At 37.0% G+C, this 17,141-nt stretch overlaps 1 protein-coding gene across 4 annotated transcripts in view; it reads right to left on the reverse strand.

Moving 5' to 3' along the window:
- The window catches only part of LOC124643349 (ras GTPase-activating protein raskol), a 164,034-nt gene that overhangs the window by 129,389 nt on the left and 17,504 nt on the right, over positions 1–17,141 (reverse strand). The window contains exons 1-2 of one of the 4 annotated variants that reach the window (XM_047182330.1): positions 12,235–12,394; positions 7,155–8,051 (exon numbers count right to left, since the gene is read on the reverse strand). The exons of 1 other annotated variant lie outside the window; for it this stretch is intronic. In XM_047182330.1, coding sequence (XP_047038286.1) covers positions 7,155–7,986 — 832 coding nt within the window. In that variant the 5' untranslated portion in view covers positions 7,987–8,051; positions 12,235–12,394. Of the gene's footprint in view, positions 1–7,154; positions 8,104–12,125; positions 12,395–17,141 lie in introns of those variants that run through there. 2 more of the 4 variants (XM_047182321.1, XM_047182314.1) reach the window with 2 other exon arrangements.

Below are 17,141 nucleotides of genomic sequence, written 5' to 3' on the forward strand. Positions count from 1 at the left end.
ACATAAACGGTTCAAGCACATGATCTGCTGTAATTAATTCCCAAACCCATATTAGAACATATTTATGCAACTGAAATAAATCACCATGGTATTTATCTCACGTAGCAAAACACCATAAATTGTGCAACGACGATGTATATCGTTACTCCTAATTTATTAACTAAACGCATTCCGATTTCCAACAGTATGGAAATTTGATGCGATATACTTCGTTACTGCGCTCTAGGCTTCGTGGTCCGTTCCCATGATTATCAAGGATATTTGTCTCTCCTCGAGTTGTAAATTATCTGCAGATACCTGTTATTTATAGCGCTTTTTCACAGAACAAGATATCTGCAAGACGAAGGGCTCTACTCAATTCCAGAATTGTATACATTTTTCTAACACGTTTTCTACTTTGTTATAGTTAGGAGAACTAGCTGAAGTTATCCGTTTTGGAAATCTGAGGGCACGGCAGTGCCCCAGCCAAGACTCGAGCAAAGCGGGCACGGCCGTACCATCTTTTCTCGAAGCGTTTCGCGGCTATTTCAGTCCCCTGTATCTTCCATGTGAACAAAGTTAGGAGTTTAGGTTTTCGATGACCAAGAGTAAGTATTAGAACAAGCTCAGTCTCAAAATTACAAGACATTTGAATAAATAGTTTACCAGTTATGAGCGATCAAAGTTACACCATTTTGTCACTGACTCACTCACTGACCGATCATCAAAAGTCTAAGGTACTTCTAGCAAACTTAGAACCTTCAAATTTGGCACCAAGATAGGTTATTAGCTACATATAAAGGGAAAATTATAAAAACCTTAAAACTTAATAAAAAAATAGGAAACAAATTTATATTTGCGGTTTTTCAAGAACATTGTGTATGAATTTTGACTGCATTGATAACTTTGTTATTTATTTATGTACAAAATGTTACTATTTGTTTTATTGTTACGTACGTTACGTATTGTTATTATGTATGAATAAAAAAGATAGGTTTAAATGAAATGAATAATGATAAAATCTTTCATATTAATGCAGTGCGTTAAACACTGCATGCTCGCTCGATAGATGGCGTTGTCCTGGTCTAAATCGCGCTATGGTTTCGTTACATAGCTTAGTATAAGTAGTACTTAAAAAAAACCAAATAATTTCATGTGATAGCGTCATCTACCTCTGAAATAAATCTCTTTTATTCTAAAAGCTATTCGATTAAAAAATTCGACAATTTCGAATTTTTATAGGTTAAAAAAAATATTGTTTACGTGCTACTTTAGGTGTACATATTTAGTTTGTTATATATTTAGTTAGTTGCATGTAAGTTAATTTAATTTGTTATATACTTAGAGAAGAAAGAGACCTACAAAAATAAATTAGATCCCACCAAAAACATTAAATGTAAAAAAAAGCCAATCCTCTACGCAATTCCTCCACCGTAAAAAGTTTTGAGATCGCATAGAAGCCAAGTCCTGTTCTACTTTATTTGTAATAATAAATCAATATTTTGTGACTATATCAATAGTTTTGTTCACATTACAATAATACTGTCTTGGCCATGAGCACAAGTTAAAAGTCGCTCCTTGTAATAATGTGTAAATACCATTGAATTGATAAATTCTATATGGACATGATTTTACGATTGGACTGATTATGGACTGATTGGAATTTGAGATCACCATGGACTAAACATGCGCCATAGTACATGTGCAGTTCATTGATGTTGGATGAAACTGACTGTCGGTCATTTAGTAACAATTGAATAAACTAAAAGTATTTAATTCTGTGATATTAAACTTCATGTTTGACTTTCACCTCTCCAAGATATGCTGTATTATATTTGTAGTTTATTGTGCTCATGGCCAAGTCAATATTATTGTAAAGTGAACGAAACTATTGATATAGTCACAAAATATTGATTTATTATTACAAATAAAGTAGAACAGGACTTGGCTTCTATGCGATCTCAAAACTTTTTACGGTGGAGGAATTGCGTAGAGGATTGGCTTTTTTTTACATTTAATGTTTTTGGTGGGATTGATTAAACTTTAAATAAGAAAATTAAGCAATGTGCTAATGAACCAACAAATTGCTTCGTTTTACCTTGCAGATCAAAAAAAACTTACAAACTTTGTTGGAAATGTTATGCAAAACGTATAGCTAGATAGATAGGTACGTAGGAAGCTCTAGTAGCACTCGAATAATTATCATTATGATATCTTGGGCAATAATCTCCATCATCCCGTCAAACTAACGCATGTTATGTAAACACGCCTTCGTAACTTATGAACGTTTCTCGGAAACAACTATTGGAATCCATAACCTACCAACAAAGTTCAATATTCGGTATAACGTAATAACTGGCTGTTTCTGGCAAGTTCACCCCTATCGCGAAGGAAGTTCTGCGCGTAACTTCCTGAATAAAATATAAACTATGTCTCCCGAGGGTAGTGCAGTGAGGTATTTTTTAGGAACCTTTATAATACCCATTTGTTTAGATAGAGAACAATTATAGTGTTATACCATTGCTTTCCAAATCGCACACACTAACTCATAAAATTGCGCAATCCTACATGTATCTATGGAGGTCGCTCGATTGCGTTGAAATGAAAAATTGTTCAAATTAGTCTCAATCATGCATCAAATTATTTCATTTCACAAGCACACGTCACATCACTCAACAAACAATAGAGACAATGCCCCTTGGATGTATAAAAATCCGCTAGACATTTATGCAATCCAAGCGAACAATATAGTGGTTTGAGGAATCGATACTCAAGATGTCTTCATTGTAAGACATTGCATTTCCAATGAACTGTTGTTCAGTTTTATTCTCGGCTGTCAAAAGGATGCAGCGGGTTGTAAAAACTTCCTTCAAACAAACGCATGTAACAATTTAGGTTACAACTCTGTTATGAACTTGTGTGGATAAATATTTGGATAACGTTCCTCGAGCAAACAGAAATCCACAAACGCCCTCACCTTGGACGCAATCACTAACTTACTAGACTTAGTTGACTGAGTCATATACACGACACCAATTATGTATGTAGGCATTACCATAACTTGAAATATGTCTATATTAAGAAAACATTAAACCAGTACCGATAGAACTAGTAAAGCTCAAGTTATTCAGGCAAACATTGCGTTAGTCTAATCTTTTCAAAGGGTTTTATACATTAATCATTGTCCAGCCTAGCAATCCTTCTTGTGTAACTTATGTTCATTGGCCTGCTGCCAGGATCCGCTTTCCTAATAGACTTTCTCTGTCGCATACAAGTAAACAGCCAACAGGACCAATATAAAGACAGAAATAGCCCTTAGAAGTTATTACGATTAGAAATTGTTTTATGACTACTAAGATTATTACCATAAGCAAACATTGAACTTGGTATCGGAACACAGCTTCATTGAATTTTCCCGTCGTTTTCTTTCACGGAATTATAACTGTCAATATCTTTAATAAAAATGTCTTGTATTAGACTATGTTGATGGACCACAGTAATAAGCCTACAAAATAAAACGTTATAATGTGTGTAACGTGATGAAAAGTTCTACTTGGAGCCCAAAGTCGGACGCTTCAACTAACTGTATACTCCCGAGTTACTCCAAAATACACAACCGCATATAATCATTATGACATAATTAGATACCGTAAACTCAATTCCGTATCCGTATTGTCTGAGAGTTTCTCATACAAATTGCTGGTTATTACCTACGCGAAATTGCAACTACGGTAGTAGGTGACCGTCCTGGTATTTCTGATTTTTCCATTATCGAAACGTAAAGAGTTCTCTATGTGTACACTGCATCATCCAATTTAAGTCGTGATCTTATTTTAGATAAGTTGAGTAATACTTTTTTTATTGAAATTCCATGCTACTCTTATTATGTACTTATTGCGTTTTAGAGTTTATGCGTTATTATTCAGACATTAATGACTTCATAATTTACATTCCAAAGTTTTTATTTACATGTATTAAGTTTGCGCTATGCTTATCGCGACGAATAAAATCACGAAGCTATTCATTATTCATATCCAAAATGCAGGTGACTGTCACGTTCATTAGAGAATTATTTGGAAACCAGGCAACATTCAAATACATGTTCACATCGAAAACAAGACTAAAACCTTCGACATTCTGACATCTAAAACTTGCCCAACTAGTATTTTAATCAAAACGTCGTGTAGTGAAATGTTAAATCCTGTGCTTGCTTCACTGTATTGCACGCGGAGTGCTAAGCGCATGCGCAAGTGGCTTCCTTCAAGAAGCGGCTTACAGGAAGGGCAAGCTCATTAGAAAGTATAAGCAAACGATTGCATCACATACATAACTGGACAAGGATCCGCACCCAGTCCCTGATCGAGTCTAGCGAGATTATTGACGTTATAGACTTGGATTCCATATAAGAAACTTGAAAGAGCATGTGAGGTTATAACTGAGCGGGATTTAGTGCTGGTACCGAGGCTTGTTATTGAATTTAATCGCCCCCATCTTATAGTAGGCTCGATTTATAGCTGATGACGATCATAACTCGGACAGACGAACGACTCTTTTAGCTCTTTGAGGTATGCAAGGTTCTTACACCGTGTACATTGCGGGCCTGTCGCAATTAGACAGTACGAATGTTAGAATAATATTTGCATAGAGTATTAAGATAACATTACTTGTCGTATTGGAGCTTGACATGGGCCCTGATTGGTTAGCAACAAGTTGTACGGGATCAGCAACATTCTTGACTATCTGAGGCGTCTAGTGGAGACTTGATGTAGTTGATGAGTCGCCGGAAACCGACATGAAGTAATTATTGCCATTTATAGCAATGCACTGCTCATACATATTGATCCCTGCAATTATGACATCCATGTAACTTATACCATAGCCATAGGAAAAAGAGAACTATAATGAGTAATTTATTATTTTAATGTTCTTACAATAAACTTATATTCAAATCAAAAACGCTTATATCACAATTTTTCATTAAGTCTTATAAATTAGCAATCTAACCGAATCAATCGCGATATTTAGTGCTAAACTTAGATGAGTTCGAAGCACTATTGGAAATTAGTATCAACATAAATCAAATTGAAAAACAATAGGCGAGTAAAAATGATGAATCACTTTCAATCAAACCCTGTGTCACTGTTCCCTTAACACTTTGCAGTTTTTCGTTGGCACAATGCGGTGTAAATCAACACGACTTTCCTTGTTTTGGGTTCTTGACGTGACGCAGAGGTGATCGCTCTCACGGTGGCCATGTTTCTCAAACAACTGATCAAATCAATTGTACGGGTGTAAAGAAAGTATTACGAGATGTGTAAGATGAAATCAGTATTGTAAATTTTAGTGATATTTAATAAGACCTCGTTTACAATGTTCAAGAATGTGATAGTAACAGAAAATAATGTGATAATCTTAATATTTAGATCGTATAGTAAGAAAATATTATGAAAAAATTTTATAGCAATGATTAATAACATCACCAAGATGGTACTTACTGTACATAGCGAAAGAAATGCCCATAAACTCGATATTTTAAAATAGCCTTGCAAATATGCCGTAAACCGTTATTTAGGAGCTAAAGCCGAAGGATCTGTACTTAACAATCGTTTCAAACCCTCGTAAAATGTTAACAGCAATGACCCCTTAACTTTCTCACGTATTGTAAAATACTTGTTTATATGGTAGGCCACGTCCCGCGACTTTTAGTTCTTTTAACAATGAACTACGTTTGTTATGAATGTTCTCGCTCCATAACAATGTCACGAAAATACCATTCCATATTCGTATAATTCACAAAATGTACTGTAAGTTATCTGATAACCTTGAAGTTTAACGGCTGCGATTCATAGCTACAGGCGGGATCAGATAGTAGGTAAGTACTGATTCTGTTAGATATATTTCGAATTATGAACGCTTAACGGACATTTTATCAGAAGTTACTACTGTGATGATTAGATTGCACTGTGCTTTTATTTTCACACAAAAAAATGCTGTGTATCTTAAAGACATCGTGTTATTTTAGAAAACATTACTTCCAGACAAAAGAGTTACCTATCTTATACCGTAAGCAAGAGTAAATTCAGATACTGATTCCAAAATTGTATTTAAAAACTCAAATAAATCCACTTAAAACCAGAATGTTTGTTACCTGTCCGATTGTAAAGCACAATTATTGGGCCCCATTAAAAATCCATTGAAGCATTTTAATGGTACGTGCTGTTTTTAACATAACGACCGACATTCAACATTTTTGTTCACACGGAAATAATTACTCTGACTGGGTAGCTAAACTTACAATTATGAGCTGTATAAAAATGTTAACTTTAGGATTATCGTTAATAACATTTTCAACTTACAGACATTATAATTTTCCAACGAAAATAAGATTAAGTTATCCGTTTCATTTCGATTTTGAACCAACAACGCAAAATATCCGTTACGTTTTCTCCACTTTGTGTGTACTTTCAACGGGAAAAATACGGCACATTGACTTACACATATGTTTGCATGCTTGTATATCTCTGTATCTTTGCTTATCTGCTCCGGTATCCATCGGATTTGCATGAGGCAACAATCGCCCTCTATCGCTACCGGTAATTAGAAACTTGCGACTAACGGTACACAATTTGTAGTTAGCGCTTTATACAATATAAAAGCTTCTACAGCTTCCGCGTTATAGAACGCTAACACATTTTTTATTACTTCTAGATGGCTGTGACTACATTTTTTCTTCACTAGTTTTTCATCAATCTCATTTCAATTCATATGTCGATACGATACGCATACTAATGAACCAAAGCCATCAGCAGAGTTATGTCAAGTCTTAAATAAACTGGCATTCGATCAAGATCAAGAACATGACTTGCTAGGTATGTAGGTAACGTTGCGTGTGTTATGATAAGTACCTTTACGGTCTATTATGCTTGCCTGCCGATAGCAGACTCTGTTGTCACTACAAGTATGACAATGCAGCCAGTGATTGATGCGATAGTAATTTCCCGCACACCGTTGCTCGTATCGGATACGTACGAATCGGATTGACGCAGACCACACGGCGGTATAGCGCGGCTGCTCTATTCACCGTGCTCCTAATCACTGTAATTGAGCGTTATCATAACAGCGGTTCCGGGATGCCTGCGCTTAACTGACAATAAATTAGTCTAAACGTCACTTACCAATGCTGATGCTGTCAGGTAGCGCGTGCAGTATCCCGCACAATGAAGCTGAGACGGAAACAGCGGCATTTTGTGCGGGACCGTCCCCGCAATCAGCAGATTCAGTTTGTGCTGGTTCAAACAGAGCCAAATCCAAACCGTCCATATCACTTCGGTTAGAGACACCGTCCTCCTCCGCCACTCTATCACAAAAGTGTTCTGGAGAGTCGACATCCTTAGGACTACGACTACAAACACCGTCACTCAATGGATCACAACAACAAGTGTCCGAGAAAGGTTCAAAGTCTCTACAATCAAATTCACATCTTTCAAAACTGTCACAGGTGCACGACGATAATGCATCAGAATCGGACTCTTCCACCAGAAAGACATCATTGCTTTGAACTACCTCTTTGCGCGTTGTATCAGTTTTTGCGGAAATGTAAAACACGCTAGAAGTGTATGGCACTTTCTGAACTTGTAATGTAACATTTTCAGTTAAAGTTTCATCTGCATAGTGCTGGTCGTCAGTTTCTGATAAATTTTCATCGATTTGCGGCCGACAATCTTCGTAGCGAGCAAAACTGGATGTATCGGTGAGGTTGGAGGAACGATCAACAGAGTACACATCTGCATACGGATCGATAGTATCGCTCTGTATAGCTGGTAATCTGTAGGGAGCGTGGTGAGAACGAGCCCCTAAGAAAATGGTGGTGTATGGGCAGGTGTGAGGGGGCCTGGTGCGGTCGGCGCGACGCGGGTAGCTGGCTGCGAGTGGGTCCCGCATGGGCACACCTTCAGTGTCTATGAACGCCTCGTTGGTCGAGAGCACGTTGTATCGCCAATCTGGCATTGCTGATCACAACCATCACTTTACAGCGACACAAATATAACTTTTGTTTTATTCCAAGGTCACATCTACATGTTAAGATAACCGAATAAGCACATTATGTCACTCTCATTATTGAACCTATAACAAAATAGCTAAATAGTTCTACTACTGTCGGTGTCGGCAGCTGTACAAACAAACAATCGATGTGCGCTACAAAATTGTTTTGGAACCATTCTCGATACAAACTGACTAATTTGTTCAGCCAACAATTATTATGTTCAACCAAACTTTTCAGAGGTGTCTGCTGCACTTCTTGTAGCTTTTTATGTGTGCTTCTACCTCAATAAAATAACATATTGCGAAACAGTTATTCGAGGACAAAAGCTAGTAATAAATGAATGAAAACATATAAGGCGATAGGCCTGCATGCTGTGGCTAGCTCCATAACAAATTTTAAATTTCATACCCTATTGCTATAGCATACAGGTTAACTGATGCTATTGGTATAGGTGCTCATGATAGTCATGATATAAATGAAATAATATTGAAGCATTTAAGAATACAAGGAAACAAATGCCAATCGAAAATGCGTCGTCGATGCTAGGTTGAAACGACTTGAAATGGAACTGTTATGTGGGTCAGCCAGCAACGCGTAATAAAACCAAACAATGAACATATGCATACAGCATGCACACTATACGAGCATGTCTCACGAGCACTGATAACGTTATTACAATAACCGTTATGAAATACTATCGAACTGGAATAGAATCCATTGATCCTATATTTAACCTCACTGATATCAATCATCGAGAGATATCAAAGGACACAGTATCAGTTCTATTTCGGACTATACTAAAGTACATTCAAATAGGTAATTTATACAAAGAGGTTTGTATTAAAGTTGCCGGATGTATTGAGACTGGTTGTAGATATGGTAACAGGTTCAGTTCGTTACGGTATCGTTTCGATGGACCCGTTACGTTCGAATTATTTGGACTCATGTACGTTCAGCTAGGTACTTTATTTTACACTTACATTAGCCGTTACATGATCGAAATGTGTGTAATATTCTATGATCTTTTAATATCAAAAAATTTAGGTTGTAATTAATTACGTGTTTAGTTAGCAACTGTTGACCGGTTTCGTTTCCTTTCCTCTAAAGACATTCCTGATTGGATCTGAAGTTGTTCTGCATACATTAAGTTTATTGAGATTAATAAGCCGTACCGATAACTATTTCTTGATATTGAATAAGAAACTACAAGGCTGGTTCAATATTTACTTCTAACACAAACGAAAGTCTATTTGGATAAGGAGTATCCATGTAGCCCGTATAATCGACTAGTTTGTGATCAATTGAACCCCTGTGCTGCAGCAGTTCAAATTAATTGTCATTTGGTCCGGTATTATTATTTAATCGAGCGCATTCTTGTCTCCCGGTTTAACTTGAGGTCAATCTTGTACTGCTTTAAAAGACATTACCAAAATTGGTTACCCAGAATAGTTTTTGAAATTAATCTAAACTACGGTAGGAACACATTACTGTTACTGGAAAAATACTGTATTTTTCAAAATTGGCGACCATTTCACCGGCACTTTAGACATCAACTATTAAAATGAAATAAAAGCCATATTTTCTTCTATTAAACTAACTCAAGTAAGTGAATAAAGGGTCAACGCCTGCAAGTCGTGCTTAGAAAACGCAATTATTTTGTAAGTAGTAAGTAGGTACGTTGAAATTGTTACAGCGGCATGACAATAAGAGATGCGACTTCGTGACCACTGGGGCACTGTTCATTTTGAAAAAAGTCCACAAATATCAGCTCAGAAATAAAAGGCAAAGCAGAGCTACATTTCGCATAACCCACGTTTTAGTATGGACAATATTATGAGATAGTTTTGATCGCCTTAACAAGGAGATCCATTAGTCTGCTATGTCCAACTATAGGTCAGAACTATTAAGAGCTTACAGCTTTACATGCACTAATTACAGTATCACCATAATAATCTTTGTTGCTGAACAATGGCTTTAACTTGGCGTGTTTGAATTTAATTGGCGAATTTAAAAAAACAGCCAGGAAGGAACACTGCACGGATCACAAATTAAATAGACAATTAATCAATGCGTGAACTGAATATTTAAAGAAATTAAATAATATTTAATATATATAAGTTCCTACATAAAATATAAGTTTGTCATTCGTCGGCTCAAGCTCGTAGCGGCGATAGACACGTGCCACAATTCCTGAGGCTCGATGCGGTGGGCGACAAAAACATCAGTTAACCACGGTCAATGAACGAAAATAACCAAGCATTTTACCCGTACCTGCGCACGCGTCTGATACGAATAGGAAATGCTCTACATCTATCATTAAATAAATCACCCTATGGAATAATGGTGAATAAACGCTTTTATGTATGAGTGTATCTCTATTGAAAACCTGCATCTAAAGTCTTCGTGTCGACAAAGTTAACAATTAGTAAAAAGCTCTGCTTATAATTGATTACAGCGAAGTGCACCTAACTGATAGAAATACCGGAACGCGTTCAAGAGAAAATTAACTACATACATATTCATTTATTTGTTAATGACCAGTATTTGTATGTACTCACACAAATACTCGAAGTCATTTCCAATATTTTCTATTAAGTTTAACATTAAACTGCTATTTCTAACGACAGCCATTACAACTCTCGAAGCCAAATGAATCTTCAAACATTTGTGATGTAATTTGAAGGAAAAAGTAGAAAAAATGTAACTTTTTGCAAGTCCATGTTAGAATAGAGAATAAATGACATAAGTATTGCAAAGTGTGATGCCTTCTTTCCTTGGAAAAGCGTTATTCTTTAAACTTGCGACTAGATCAGTGACCGTTCAAACATGAATAATATAATTTTATTAAGTAATATATTTTGGATAACGAATTAGCATTGATTATCTTTAATGCATTATCTTTAATGTTGAATGTTAATTAATTTACCCTGACCTTCCCCAAAATAAAATATTTAAATGTATACAAAAAAAAACTAGAATGTATTTTATGTATTTTTCTATCTACAACGCTTATCATATTTCAATTTTTCATCTTCGTGTTGGAAAACAATAACATTAAAAAATATTAATTATGAAACCAAAATGCAATAAAACTTTTATGTACAAAAGCACTATTATTATAACAACTACTGTCATCATTGCCATAACAGAAAAATAATTTCGCCATTCGTGCAGTCCAAACATTGGTAATGAAAGTCATAGACAAAACACGGTCTCTTTGGAAAACCTCCCGAGAGGTTTGACGCGGCGACGCGGGGCACCTCTAGTTGTTGCATGGTAAGTACCGGTGAGAGTCGCATCCACTATTGGGGATTATAAACCAGGTTTATTGTTGGCATCGCCTGCCTCCTAGCAACGGACATCGATATTTTATAGTGTCGGAATATCCCAGCGGTGCGATTCGTGCTTGACTTAGCAACAAGGGTTATAGCTTTAGTTAGTAGGTAGTATCAACATTGTTTTTAACCGACTTGACTTCACAAGAAGAAGGAGGTTTTCAATTATGATGTTTGTATTTTTTCAACTATATTTAAAAAAGTGTTAAACAGTTTTTCCAATATTTATAATTTTGTTCATCAGTGGCTATTGCTGAAATTCTGAAAATAAAGCTTGCTCGATAGCAACTTGTTGCGTTTAATGCATAGTGTGCTTTTAATGCTTAGTGTACCAAACAAGGAAAGTAAATAAACTGTATTCTATTTAGAATTACCCAATACCCACTGGTAATCAGCAATTTTACAAGAATTTTATGATTAATATTGTTCTAATTGCAAGAAATAAACACTTGGCGGAAAAACTTTTTCCTCAATGTCACATTAACCCGTGTTTTACTACATGTTACAAGTCGCTGGCATCACATTCTTTCTTAGTTATATTACATACCGTTCATAGAATTAATGAGCTAAATATTTTATCCTGTATACCATAGTTGGGTCTACTAGATACAACCGAAAGCTTCCAAGCATTGCACACTGAAGCACTGAAAGTACACATAAATAAACATGCTTAGCTTACATATTACATTGATCAACAGACACCTCTAAAAAGTCAATAAGAACTTAAAGTACGTAAACAATCCACTAAATCGAGCGCATGAACATACAAAACATTTTCCTGTCAAAACTTTCAGTTGAGGTAAATCCGTAAAATGACACGTGAATCAGACGCCGACAGTAGTAAACATAAACAATCGAGTGCTAGAAAACTCGTACCGAACGCAAACACTGAACTTGACACTGGGCATGAGCCTGTCACTTTTCAATAGTAATTTGACAATGGACAGTTGACCGTTTCATTCGAATGTTTCGATATAATTCGTTTCGTTGTGAAGCGCGGCACAGAGGTGCGCGTGGTGGATCGCGCTCGCACCGACTGGAGCGCGCTGCGGCTGCGCGGAGGGCGCCTGTTCACACTCGGACTCGGACCCGCTCATCTGTAGCCCAAGCACGAATATTTGCGAAAAGTTATTCGTATCGAAATCGAGTAACATTTGTATGAGAATTGTACAGCGCCCCTATCGGGCGTAAAAGGAAACAAAACATGGCAGCACGAACATTCTTTTGACGTACGGTAACGTAAACTCTCGAAGGCTGGCTATCGAGTATGGTCGAAACATTATTCACTTGAAAATAGTCGGTGAGAAAGGTTTCGAGAAGTGTAAAAATAAAGTTTTAACCGTGTTTATGTTTGTTTAGAGTTAGTTTTGTGAATAAAATTATTGTTAAGTTATTGGAACAATTAGTAATAGCTTCAATATAATTTAAAATGCAAAGACCGCCACTGTATGAACGTAGTACCGCATATTATTTTTTAGCGGCTTTACTAGAATATTATGGATATCAATCACGAGAAACAAGGTAAGTAATTAAATCATATTTTATTTATTTGCGAACCTATAGAATTAATGTGTTTGAAAAAAAAAATGTTATTTATATGTTTATTTTTAATCATTGTAGAGAAATTACGCGCAGAGCAAAACTTAGGAATAGAATTTACCCACTGGACATAAATGAAACCGAATTTAAAAATATAGAAATAGCATTGCACTTAAAATACTTCACACTAAAGTTTATGCCACTCAAACTTATTAAAACTGTTTACTCACGCTTCCATGAATTCAACCATCATTTCATATTGCGTCTGACTGGTTCTCATAATATTTATTATATTGAAAGCACTTAATTATTTGTAGCAAAAAAAAAACAGAAATACTTTTGTTGTGGACGTGTAGCAAAACATAAACAAATTTGGCGCCCTTACGCGCGTCGGATGTCAAGTGGGTGCGTTCGGTACCCGTCATTTTAAAAAAATAAAATCTCCGTAACTATGTTATATTGCTAGAGATAATGCCATTTTATAATGTCTAATAATTAACTTTGGGTCTCTTTTTTATATTACATTCAGTTTTTATTATAATTTAATAATAATAAAACGTTTAATCAAAGGTAAAAAAAATATTAACAACTAGCTTCTGCCCGCGACTTCGTACGCGGATCCTGTCCCTTATGCCAGCGACTACGGGGTCAGCAAAATCAAAGATCTGAACCGTCTGATATTGAATTTTAAGGGCCCGTTGACTTGAAAACAACGGAATACGGATAAACATTAGAAACGTTCCATATATTTAATTAAATTGGACTAAACAAAACGCTGAGAACTGAACCGCAATAGGCGTGATCATAGGGATAAAAGTAGTGATTCTAATAAGTCTGCATTTAAGTTATGTGGCAAAAATGTTACACGTATTATTACGTAAAAAAACATTAAATAGATGACAAAGTCGTGGTGACTTAGTGGAAGTCGTGGTGGTTTAGTGGGTAGAGAACCAATCTCTCAAGTATGAGCGTGCGTCTTTGATTCCAGGTCTGGCAAGTGCCTGCCAATGCAACTTTTCTAAGTTCGTATGTACTTTCTACGTATATTTTGGATACCAATAACCGTTATTTGGAGGGGATGTTAAACTGTAGGTTCCGGCTGTCATTGAACATTCTTGGCAGTCGTTATGGGTAGTCAGAAGCCAGTAAGTCTTACCAAGGTATGTTGGGTTGAGCGGGTAACCAGGTTGTGGAGGTCAGATAGGCAGTCGCTCCTTGTAAAACACTGGTACTCAGTTGCATCGTGACTGGAAGTCGACCATAACATAATTGGGACAAAGGCTCTTGAGATAATAACGACAATAATAATGAGATATAGGCACCGCAGGACATCTGAGGCTGATGACGGGGAGTAGCAACCCCGCGGGGCTATACTATATGCTGAGTTCTCCAGGGAGAGTATCCCCCATCTCCGGCCGGTCGGAGTGAACCATGACGGGGGTAGGTCTCACGCCTCTGGCTTGGCTTGGCCGTCCAGAGTGGAGTCGCTAGAGCAGGATTAGTAGCCCTGCTCGGAGGGTAGGTGCCTCATGGTAAGCACAGGGAGCGCGTAATCTGTGTTTAAAGTCCGCCGAGGTATCCTCACGCTTCAGGTTCCCGGGGGCCCAGTAAGTGAGGTGGCGAGTCTCCACCTGCCATTTTTACATGTACCATTGACATCCACTAACATCCCATCACAAATAGCCCAAGTAGTTTCCCTCAATAGTTAGCAATAGTTTAGCACAGAACCGGGGATTGTCTTTTTTTTAACGACGTCCACCGGTGAATGTCCTTGGGTTCATTTCTATAGTGTATAAAGGGATAATCGACGGTATTGTGTCACCATTTCATTAAAGTTGTCTCAAAAGGGCTTCAGCGTGTTGGCTTCGGCCCCACGTTTGCCTCCCAAAAATTCGTATTAACAACTAGAGTTAGTTTTCGAACGCACCATTCATTCAACAATCGTTCATTTTGCTCACTGTGGCGCGTCCCTATTTACATTTGCATGACGTCACCTTGGAATTCGAATCGAGTGTTCGATAGTGCTTCGAATGTGGTTCGTGCTGCCTACTATCGACAAACTCCGTTTTCGAATCGAGGCCTCGATACATTGTCGATTCGAATACGTTAGATATTCGTGCTTGGCCCACTGTTCGCAGCTGGTCGCCAGCGACGTAGCTACGGACCGTTACCACTACTGAGGGACACCAATTTCAAGTCACAAACAAATCCCATTTGATATTCATGAATTCATGACAACTATTACACACGCAACAAAGGATTTGAATTGAACAGGCATAGCCAAAGCTTTAGCTTGTCGACACTTTTATAACAAGTTCGCGCGCCTAGATACACCTTTGTTATGGGACACAGGGGCTAGGCGTACAGGGGGCATAATATCATTACACTGCTTTTTAAGCCAGGGATTTACAATAGAAGAGAGATCATGGTATTTTTATTACGTTAAACTATCATAGGGGTTGAGTCCAATGAATCCCCACAATCTCTATTAGGAAATAAAAAGCGTCAAAAAGTTTTTTTTATTATTCTAGCACAGTATTGCTATTTGGCACATAAGCATTACTTTATCGTTGATTTCGAGCGGTGGACCGGTTCAGTACTGATGTATTTGCATTTAACCGCTTGGGTTACAACGAGCACAGACAACAGCCGATGCCTGTTAAGCCGAGATAAAAATAGTACAAACAAATGAACATGCAGTGTGTAAGCAATTTCACACTGAGCGTTTGTAGCGATATTGTGCAAGGAAATTGTATTGTGTTGCTTAATAGAGCTTAATTGAAAAGTCAAAGGTCCTTTATCTTGGGCCATTGCGGGCTGCAACAATTACTGACACGTTATTGTACAATTACAGTTCATATGCTATATTTACTAATTGCACAATTATAATTTCGTTGACATTAATAAGGTGCATTTGCATAAGAGCTTTTGAAATTGCTCTCATTAATTTAAAGGTAAACAAGACTTTTTGCCCGTGAATGTTGTTTTCAGTTGACATTGCAATGGAACTTGAAATAATATAAAACAGCTGAAAAATACATGGATGTACAGTCTTTAACTATAATGCTTTGGATTTGCCTTGGCACAAAAAAATGTTCACTTGGAGCGGGGCCGGCGCTTTTCATTTTCTTATCTACTTTTCTTTCTATGAATTGATTTTATTTTAATTTTTGATGTAATAATTTTAAATTAAATATTTTAAAGCATTGTCAGTCAGCCTATGTTCAGCGGTGGACGTCCTATGGCTGAGATGATGATGATGATTGTCAACCGAAACTAGCAATTTTTCTTCAACCATTTCCACTTCTTTGTACAATAGGATGCTATTATAGATACATATATTAGTTACTAGCCGATCCCCGCGGTATTACCCGCGCCCGGTGTATTTTTTGCCGCTCTGGTACATGGTGAGCAGTAGCGTCTACCTACACTTGGTATTGGTATACTCATATAAGTTATGCTACCCTGGTACATGGTGAGCAGTTGCATCGAAATTTCGTTATTGGTATACTTTACTAAGGTGAATTATGCTGTCCTAGTACTTTACTTTTGTGGTTCTGCGGCATTCCGTAAGTTGGTTTTTGTCTAATCACTCCCGTCCCGGGAATCTTACTCGCAATTTTTTTTTCCTTATTTGCTCACCGTTTAGACCTACCCTGGACTACGACAAACATTTTAAAACAAAAATCAGCTCAATCGGCCCAGCCGTTCTCGAGTTTTAGCGAGACTAACGAACAGCAATTCATTTATATATATATAGATTTACATAAATAATCTTGCTCTGTAAACGATCATAGATGTATTCATCTTTCACAGGGGAAGCGATTGTTTGCCGAGAGCTAAGCAGCTGGTTACTCGTCATTGCTCCGTCAATATTGAAGTTCACAGTAGGTCACCTAAGCAAACAATCCTGGACATTTTATTCTGCTGGTCACCCTCTCGTTAAAATAGTAAAAAGATAACGAGGGCCATAGATATCTGGTACACTTTTTTATGAACGACCGACTGTTCGAACTACTTAATCATGTAGGTAGTATATATTTGATCATTTTCATAAGTTTTGTGATGACATCAATACAAGTGATCATGCATACTTACCTATTTTAACTTTTGTGAGTCAGTTTGTAAATATGAATAAAATATGACTGCACTAGCTATATCAACACACCCAATTTTCGCCAATCTGTAGCTAAGGCCTAACTTTAAAACTTTATGCAACAATGAGAAATACTTGATGGGAAAGT

The sequence above is a fragment of the Helicoverpa zea genome, chromosome 2, assembly GCF_022581195.2.
Source record: "Helicoverpa zea isolate HzStark_Cry1AcR chromosome 2, ilHelZeax1.1, whole genome shotgun sequence".
Taxonomy (NCBI): domain Eukaryota; kingdom Metazoa; phylum Arthropoda; class Insecta; order Lepidoptera; family Noctuidae; genus Helicoverpa; species Helicoverpa zea.